This window comes from Orycteropus afer, unplaced genomic scaffold (assembly GCF_000298275.1).
Source record: "Orycteropus afer afer isolate SDZICR_OR568_19922 unplaced genomic scaffold, OryAfe1.0 scaffold00499, whole genome shotgun sequence".
Classification (NCBI taxonomy): Eukaryota; Metazoa; Chordata; class Mammalia; order Tubulidentata; family Orycteropodidae; genus Orycteropus; species Orycteropus afer.
The window spans coordinates 63,425-73,940 of NW_006922086.1; the positions used below are offsets into that span (position 1 = coordinate 63,425).

General features: G+C 37.4%; 1 protein-coding gene across 1 annotated transcript in view; it reads right to left on the minus strand.

Annotated features, from left to right (window-relative positions):
* Positions 1 to 10,516, minus strand: part of LOC103209500 (ral GTPase-activating protein subunit alpha-2-like) — a gene marked incomplete at its 3' end in the record, with an annotated part of 164,318 nt that overhangs the window by 58,646 nt on the left and 95,156 nt on the right. Inside the window, exon 7 of the mRNA XM_007955377.1 lies at positions 2,116 to 2,173. Within this exon, the coding sequence (XP_007953568.1) occupies positions 2,116 to 2,173 (58 nt within the window). The remainder of the gene's footprint in view (positions 1 to 2,115; positions 2,174 to 10,516) is intronic.

Genomic DNA, 10,516 nt, shown 5'->3' on the forward strand with positions numbered 1-10,516 from the left:
TATGGGAAGCAGACCACATCCCTAAGGCAGCTACTCAGCTGCTCACAGTAGATTCCACCATGGAGTTGATTACCAGTCTCATCATGGGGAACACTAACTACATCCAGCTGCCTAGCCACTCAACCAGGCCCAGCCAAGTTGGCACACAAACTTAGCTACCACATCCATACGTTGGAATACTGTGCTGGTTGAAGATAAAAATGAATGAACTATTGATACATGCAACAATATGGATGAATCTTAAAACCATTATGCTAAATGAAAGAAGTCAGACAAAAAGGGGTATATGTTGTATGAGCCTATTCATATACAACTCTAGAAAATACAGACTAATCTACGGTGACAAAAAGCAGATTAATGGTTGCCTGGGGTTTGTGAGGTGAGATGAGGAAGGGCAGGAGGGAGAGATTACAAAGGGGTATGAGGAAACTTTTAGGAGTGATGGCTATGTTCACTATCTTCATTGTGGTAATGATTTCACAGGCATATACCTATGTCAAAATTTATTAAAATATACATTTAAATATGTACAGTGTATTATATGTCAATTATACCTCTTTAAAAAAAAACACACAGAACAGGTGGCTTGGAAATGACTGGAAGAAAGATTAGGAGGATAGAGGTCGTGGTCAGGTATATGTTTCTAAGATGACTAGTACTGGGAAGATGAAATTAGGAAGCCACAAAGAAAGATGGAGCTCAAGGGACCAATAGGTAACTTGGCACAAAAGAAAAGTACTGAGACTCATTGAAAAATGACACTAATTGAGCAGGAGAACAGAAGACACAGCAGCAATAAGGAAGGGAGGTGGCATAGTCAAGGGAGAGAGGTTTCTACAGAGGGAATGGATAATGTCTAGAAATAGCCTTAAAGAAAACAAAGACCATGATCTTACCCTAATGCCCCAGCAAGAAAGAGAGAAGCCTCTGGGAAAAGCCAAGTTTCAGATAGCCAAGGAGATGAAATAAAGAGACTGAGGATGTAGGGCCACTGCGTAACTCAAAAAGAAGACTTCCAGAGGGCAGAGTACAAAGAAGTGGGAAGAAACACAGAGCAATATACAATGATGAGAAGCCCAGAGAAGACCTTGGGAATGCACCAAGTGAGCTGGCCCCAACAATGCCAGGAGCATTAGTCCCAGTCATCCCCTGGTAGGCATGGAGACATATAAAGGACCTGGAATCAGGTCTGGCTGTGATGTACTTCTGAGAGTGTCCTAGCATTAAGTACATGTGGATACCCTGCTTCCTCAAGATGAGTAGGTTGTAGTATGGCCTGACTATAGGGGACTCAGGGAGGGCTGCCAAACTCAGGCCCGTGAGGAGAAGTTAGAGCCCAGTGGGCAGTAGAAACTTTGAGAAATGAGGCTGGTCAGAGGCTATCCCAGGCAATTTGAGGCTACCAGGTACCCCAAGGCAATATACCATAAACAAATTTCTAGTTATACATTTGGTAGTGTTTATACTTTATACTATGTATAAGAATAACTTCTGCTGCTCACTGCATTGAGTCGGATCCAACTCATAGCAACCCCTCCTTGGGTTTTCGAGGTGCTATCACTATGGAAGTAGATTGCCCAACCTTTCTTCTGAGGAGTGGCTGGTGGGTTTTAACCACTAGCCTTCTGGTTAGCAGTCAAATGCCTGAGGTACTATGCCACCAGAGCCCCTAAGAATAACCTAGTTAGGTAATAATAAAGACTTGGAGAATAAGGTATTTTGTAAAGCAGAATGTAAAATTATTCAAGGAAAATACTCTAGATTAGTGTTTCTCAAACTTTATATGCACAGAAATCTCCCATGGCTCTTGTCAAAAATGCAAACTATGATTTGGTAGGTCTGGTTGAAGCCTGAGATCCTACATTTCTAACAAGCTCTAAGTGAGGCCAATCCTGCTAGCCCATGAACCACATTCTGAGCAGCACTTCAAAAGCAAGAAATAGATTTTATAACCCTCCAAAGTCCAGAAACAACTTGTCTCAGTTTTAATTAGCATACCCTTCCTTGCTAATATTGTTCCCTATAAGCTATCTTGATTATGTTAATTATATAAAATATTACCAAATTCAATTGGAAGAAATCGGTACTAAAAATATTTTGTTTAATTGTTCTTACCTATACTCTGGTAATGCCATCGAAAGAAAATCCGTTCAGGTAGAAATTGCAGTATTTTCTATAAAACGAAGAAAATAGCAATATATGAAAAAAATAAATAAACAACAAATGAGATTTTACATTTTCAACATAGGCTTACATACTCGCTACATGTAAATTTCAAAAATGGGAAGAAAACAATTTGTATTAACATAAATATTGTACTTTATCCTACAGCACACATGAGTTTCTTTTACTTTACTACATGTTTTAAAGAGATTACTAATCCAAGTTTAATTCCTCCAAAAAGAAAACAAGGAAAAAACTAAGATGATAATTTTGTCTTAAGCCATAATCATCAATTATATATTAAAAGAGTAATTTCCCAAATGGCAGGTTCCCCAGGTTTCTTCTCTTTCACCTTCTCCTTCCTATCTCCATTATAATCACTACAAGGCTACCGATGAATGGAGTTGGAAAGAAAGGTGAAGAACAAAGTGTTTGCTGTAAACAATTTAGAGGAACAAGAAAATGCAGTTATTGGCAAACAAACAAAAAAAGTCTTGAAATTAACAGTTAAAAATGTTTTAAAATCTTCACCCAAATCACAATTAAAAAAAAAAAAAAAAAGTTTTAGGATTATAGTTCTGAATCTCCCTGTTGGTAGATATACCAGAGAACACAATTTATAATGTACAAGAGTATTTGACTAATAAAATCCACTTTTCCCTCAACAAAACCAAACTAATGAGAATGAGTTTTCTTTTGTTTTGTTTTCTTACTCCACAGCAAATTTTGCAAGTTATTTTTGGGTAGTAAGACTCCATACACTTTTTCTGCAATCACCTTTTTAAAAAATGTAGAAAATTCAAAAACTGGTCAAAATACATTTCTTGGTATTGATGTTATTATTTTAATATGAATATTCCATTTTAGATTTATCTAGCCTAATATTGTAACATTTTGAAAAATTAAAACCAAAAATATATATTGATACCCTGAAAAAAAAAGAAAGTCTATTTCTAGGCAGCTAATAAACTGCTAAAGTCCCTGCATGGTCTAAAGAGTTAACATGCTCAGCTGGTATACAAAATTACAGGTTTAAGTTCACTCAGAAGTACCTCGAAATAAAGGCCTGGTGATCTGAAAAACTAGCCTATGAAAATCCTATGGAACATAGTTCTACTTTGACACTCATAGGTGTTAGGCCGAAGTAAACCCAAGCCACCAACATTTCAGTTAGCAACTTCCTCCGGGTATCAAGCCCTGATGAGACAGCCTGATAAGACAACCAAAGTGACAGAACCCGCCCAGACTAGAAAGTCCCATGCAGTGGCAAACTTCCTCTTGTGAAGCCCCCTCATGCTAATTAAGTGCAGACCCATGCTAACAGCTAATTGGACCCCACCATTTCCTTAGTGTCCCCACTTAGGTCCTCCACAAGACTATAAACCCTCCCCTCCCCAGCCAAGCAGCGCGACTTCTTGGGCCCCTCCCAGGGACCCGTGAACCTCGCCCGGGCCCCCTCTCAGGGACCTGTAAACCTCCCCCGGAAACTCAGAATAAAAACTTCTCTTTAACCTCACTTTTGTGCGTCCTCTTCTCCTTACTGTGACCTTACAATAGGGTCACCGTAAGTCAGGACTGGCTCCAGACAACTTGTAGTGATGGTGGAATAAGCTGCTTTCTCCATTTGAACCAGCTTGGATTTGTCTTTTCTTATCTTAAATTGCCATCTGGGTCACTAACATACACATGCTTTTATCTCATTTGTTCCCAATGGACAACAGAAAAATGTGTAAGAATTTTTACTATGAAAGTAAACTTCCATCAAACATATAAACTGCAAGTCCTCTTCCAAGCCTGGCCTGCTTCCCACCCAAAGCCTTGCACAGAGGGCACCTTCAGACATCCATGTCTTACCACAAATGTCACGACCTCCTCATAGAGGTCTTTTCTGAATGCCCTATCTAGAAGAGCTAGCCTGGAACACATTAGCTACTCCGTGAATACTCAATAAATGAATGTCAAATGCTTTTTACTTGTGCAATTGTGGACTTGGTAGGTGTCTTATTTTCCTAGGTCTACTGTAACAAAGTATCACAAGATAGATGGCTTTAAAGAACAGAAATTTATTGTCTTATAGTTCTGGCAGCAAGAAGTCAAAGTACTGGCCCTGTGGATTACTTCTGATTACTTAGGCGAAACAGTTCCATTCCTGTCTCCTAGTTTATGGTGGCTCCTGACAATCCTTGGTGTTCTTCGCCTTGCAGCTGCAGCTGCCTCCATTGTCACATGGAAGTTCCTCCTCTGTCTAACCCTTCATATGACTTTTCTCTACTTTCATAAGACATCATTCAGATGGGATCAGGACCCAATCAGGACTCTATCTTAAAACACCCTATTTCCAAATGAGGCCCCATTCACAGACACCAGTCTTTAGGACTTCAATGTATATTATAGGGTAACACATTCAATCCACAACAGTAGTTAACACTCATCTTTGCTATGGTCCTATGTTCACATATTTCATCTTTCGTTAAATGACACTGAACTAACGACACTCACATTAAAATGTTTAGGCATTTTTTAATCCTGAACCTAGTAAAGAAAACCCAAATAAAAAACAAAAGTGGCATAATTTTAAAAGAATTAATTGTTCAAGATCTGATAAACATGTAAGACAAATATAGCTTTATAACTTGTTATACATTATTTACACATCTACAGAGATGAATATGCTATATAAGCCATACAAAAGATTATTTGACTGTTGTTGTTGTTGTTATGTGCCGTTGAGTCAAACCCGACTCATAGCAACCCCTCCTTGGGTTTCTGAGGCAGTATCACTATGGAAGCAGATTGCCCCATCTTCCTTCCGAGGAGTGGCTGGTGGGTTTGAACCATAAGCCTTCTGGCTAGCAGTCAAGTGCCTTAGGCACTATGCCACCAGAGCTCCCATAGCTGATCATGACAGGAGTTCTGGTAAAATGGTGGAATAGGCAGACAAATTACACAGACCCTCTTCAACAAAGAACACAGGAACTAATTACCACAGATACAGAAGATAATCCTGAGCATTGAAAGGAAGGATACAGAAGTGGAATAAACACCAACTAGTAGAAGAACCTGCATGAAAACACCAAAAAAGGAGACATACAGAGCCATGTCAGCAATCCTGACAGCACGGACAGCTTGTATATTGCCAAGTGGACCTAAAAATTGGCCCTGCTAGCCAGGGTCTTCATGGAGGATTGCACTGGTGGCTGTGAACTTAGGGGAAGACAAAGAAGACAAAGAAAGGCTCAGCTGTGGACTTCTGGCTGTCCAGAAGGAGCAGCTATTTTGAATGTTTACAAGCAGTTCAACCATTTTGGAAATTTAAAGCAACAGCGTTCTCTCAGATTCCAGGGGCCTAAGAATAGCCTCCACTCACTGGGGACCTCAAGGATATACCGCACAGTGAGGACTGGAAAGGTGTGCTATTCCCCTTGTTATTCTTATACCCCACCCCCTCTTGGTGAACAGAGATGCAACCATCCATCACACGTACCCATCTTCTGGGAGAGCAGGAATTCCATCCCAGTCTACATGCTCTGATGCAGCCAGGGTGCCCTGCCTCACGCAGATTTTTGTTTTTTAATTAGTTTGTTTGGTTTTGTCTATTTTCAAATAATAATTATTATTATTCATCCTTTTTATTATTATTCTTTCTTCTTCCCTTCCCAGGTTCTACTTTTTGGCTTTTTCTCTCCTGGTTCCCATTTTTTTCTTTCTTAAAGTTCTCCTCATTCCTTGTTTTTCTTCTTGCATTTTTCCCATTTTTTTTTTCATTAGTCTCCAACTCTATCTCCTTTCTCTTACTCCCCCCTCCCCAGATATTGCAGCCCCGCCCCCTTTTTCTATTCATATTAAATTATTTCTTTAAATATTTTCTGTCATTTATTGTCTTTTCTCTTTTTTTCTTTTTTCCCTTTTTGGTGATTGTTCCTATGCATTTATGTACTGTGTGTTTTTTGTCCTCTTACTTTTACTTTTTTGAAGATTTTTCATTTGCTCTTTTTGTCTAACTGAGTGGAAGACAGCAACTGTGCCCACACAACCCAACCACACCCGCACCTCCTGCAGCTCCACTTACTGAGAGCTACTGCTTCCTTCTACACCAACTCTCCAACGATACATGACCACCAATAAAAGCCTGATTTACCCTTAACTGCTCTACACAAACAGTTAACAGAGATCTGTGTAGCCACTCTCATTCTCTATCACACCCACCAGGAGACAGGTGGTGAGCGCATAAGTGCTGCCAATAGTGAACAGAGGAGCACAGTACCCTGCTTACTCAGATACATCCAAAAAGAAAACAACAAAAATCTTGGGTGACTCACTCCAACATACAATCACCAATTAAATATAAATACAATGATGTCACAATGTCTGAAAAACACAGACCATCACAGTCCACACAAAGAAGCAAAATAAAGTAGTAGAAAAAAGGACCAGGATACAGACCCAGAACACATATATGAGGAAGCAGCAGCATTGGAACACCCTGATAAGGAATTCAAAAGAATTATATTTAAGTACCTTCAATGGATTGGTGGGAGCTCTGGTAGCATAGTGGCTAAGACACTTGCCTGCTAACCAGACGGCTGGCGGTTCAAACCCACCAGCCACTGGATTGAGAGACAGATCAAGAAAACACTGACAAAATTAAGGAAAACACAGACAAAACCTTAGAACAATTTCAGAAGAAAATATAAGAACAAAATGACAAAATAAATGAAAAATTAGAAATGACAGAAAATAATCCAGAAGATTAATACTAAATTTTCAGAAATCGATATATACATTGAAAGTGCCAACTAGCAGAATCGAATCAATGGAAGTCAAGAATTAATGAGACTGAAGATAAGTCCCTCAATATTTCTCTGGAAAGGGATCAATCAGAAAAAAAGATCAAAAGAAAATAAAGAAAGCCTAAGGTTCATGTGGGATACCATGAAAAGGAATAACCTACATATAATCAGAATTCTAGAATAAGAAGAGAAAAATAAAACCACTGATAAAAAAGTCCAAAATTCATTGGATGAGAACTTCCCTGATACGACAAAAGATGAGAATATATCCATTCAGGAAGCACAATGAACGCAAAACAAGACAGACCCCAAAAGAAAATGACCAAAACATATCATCATCAAATTCACCAAAACCAAGACAAAGAAAGAATCCTGAAAGCAGCAGAGGAAAAATGAAAAGTTACCTACAAGGATCAAACAATAAGACTAAGTAAGCTCTGGTTTCTCAGTAGAAACCATGCAGGTGAGAAGACAATGGGATGGTACATATAAAACCATGCAAGAGAAAAATTTCCAACCAAGAACCCAGCAAAATTGTCCCTCAAATATGATGATGAAATTAAGAGATTTACAGATAAGCAGAAATTAAGGAATTTTGTTAAAACCAGACCAATCTTACAAGAGATACTAAAGGGAGTCCTTTGAACAAAGAACCAATAACAGCAAACAACAACCGTCCATTAACACAAATGATGACATAACCCAGAAACCAACCCAGTTATGAAAGAATCTGAAGTAAAATAAGCTTACAAGATTGTAAACAGGGAACCAGAGACATCAATTAGCAAATGAGGACAACTACAAACCAAAAAAAGGGAAAATACTGTGTAGTTATGGAACTTCTAAATGGTGAGGAAGTCAAGAGAGTTGCAAATTAGAACAGACTGTTCTAAACTTGGGGCAAAAATTATAAATCACAGAGTAACATCAAAGAAAAATGATAAACCTTCACATCACAATAAAAAAGAGGACAAGCACAAATATTTAGCAAATATTAAGACAACAACAATGAAGGAAACAATAACATGATTCATAAACAAAACAAGCTCAACACTGAAAACTGTATGGAAGAAAGAAATGAAAAGCACCACAAGAAAATACATAAAAAAATGACAGCAACAAATATACACTTGTTGATAATTACACTGCATGTTATTGGATTAAATGTACCACTCAAGAGGCAGAGATTTGGAGACAGGATAAGAAAACATAACCCACCAATACATTGTCTACAAGAGACACACCTTAGAGAGAGAGACAAAAATAGACTAAAAATTAAAGGCTGGGAAAAGATACATCAAGCAAATGGCAAACAAAAAAGAGCAAGACTGGTAATATTAATTTCTGATCAAGTTGACTTTAAGACAAAAACCACCATAAGAGACAAGGAAGGACATGATATAATGATTAAAGGATGACTCAAACAAAAAAGATATAACTATAATAAATACCTATGAGCCCAATGAAAAAGCCCTAAAATACATAAATCAGACTTTAAGAGAATTGTAAAGACAAAAAAGATGACTCCATAGTCATAGCAGGAGACTTTAATACATTTTCAATCAAAGATAGAACAACTGGAAAGAAACTCAACAAAGATGCAGAAAAACTAAACAATACAATCTACCAAGTTGGTCTTATAAACATATAGAGACCACTTCACCCCAAAAGAGCACAATATACATTCTTTTCCAGTGAACATGGAACATTCTCCAGGATAGACAATATGTTACACCACAAAGCAAGCCTTAATAAATTAAAAAACATTGAAATACTGAAAGCATCTTCTCAGATCACAGTGATATAAAATTAGAAATCAACAATAAGAAGATAAACAGAAAAAGAGCAAACACATGGAAAGTGAACAACACCCTTCTTAAGAAGGACTGGGTAAGAGAAGAAATAAAAACTGAAATTAAAAAATTACTCAAATCAAATGAGAATGAAAACACAACACACCAAAATCTTTGGTACACAGCAAAAGCAGTGATCAGAGGCCAATTTATAGCAATAAATGCACACATCAAAAAAGAAGACCCAAAATCAACACCTTAACCCAACATCTCCAACAATTAGAACGAGAACAGCAAGAAAAGCCTACAGTCACCAGAAGAAAAGAAATAATAAAGATTCCACCAGAAATAAATGAAATAGAAAGACAACAGAAAAAACCAACAAGACCAGAAGTTGGTTTTTTGAAAAGATTAATAAAATTGACAAACCACTGGGAAATTTAACAAAGGAAAAGAGGGAGAGAATACATATAACATGAATAAGAAATGAACTAGACAACTTTACAACAGAACCAGCTGAAATAAAAAAAGATACTATCAGGATACTATGAAGAACTATATTCCAACAAATCTGAAAATCTAGAAGAAATGGACAGATTTCTAGAAACATACTACTTAACGAAACTAACACAGAGTGAGGTGGAAAAGTTGAGCAAACCCATAGCAAAAGAAGAAATTGAAAAGGACATAAAAAAATTACAAACAAACAAACAAAACTCCTGGCTGAGGTATTTCACTGGAGAATTCTACCAAACGTTCATAGAACTGACACCAATCCTATGCACACTATTCCAGAATACAGAAAAGGATGGAATCCTCCCAAATTCATTTTATGAAGCAAACATAACTTTGATACCAAAACCAGGCAAAGATATCATGAAAAAGGAAAACTACAAACCAATATCCCTAATGAATATCGATGCAAAAATCTTCAACAAAATCCAAGCCAAAAGACTCCAACAGCAGATCAAAAAAATAATACATTATGACCAAATAGGGTTGATAGCAGGTATGTAAGGATGGTTCAATATTAGAAAAACAATGTCATCCATCACATAAATAAAACAAAAGAAAAGAACCACATGCTCTATCAGTTGATACAGAACAGTTAGTTGATAAAATCTAACACTTATTCCTGATAAGAACTCTCAGAAAAATAGGAATATAAGGGAAATTCTTCAACATAATAAAGGGCATATATACAAAACAAAAGGAGCTTTGGTAGCATAGTGCCTAAGGCACTTGACTGCTAACCAGGAGGCTGGTGGTTCAAACCCACCAGCCACTCCTCAGAAGGAAGGTTGGGCAATCTACTTCCATAGTGATACCACCTTGGAAACCCAAGGAGTGGTCGCTGTGAGTCGGATCTACTCCACAGCAGTAAGTTTGAGGAGTAGCTAGGGCAATAAGGCAAGAAAGGGAAATAAGAGCCATCCAAATTGGAAGAAGTAAAACTATCCTATTTGCTGATGATATATATGATATGATATGACATAACATAACATGACATGACATGATATGATGATATGATCCTATACCCAGAAAACCCAACAGACTCAATAAAAGAAAAAAGAAAAAATTACTGGAACTAATTGAGGGATTTAGCATAGTGGCAGCATACAAGATCAACACACAAAAATCAGTTGGATTACTTCCTCTACACCAGCAAAGAGACTGCTAAAAAAGAAATAAGGAAATCAATACCATTTACAATAGCTACCAAAAAAATAAAATACTTGGGAATAAATCTTACCAGGGACACAAAAGACA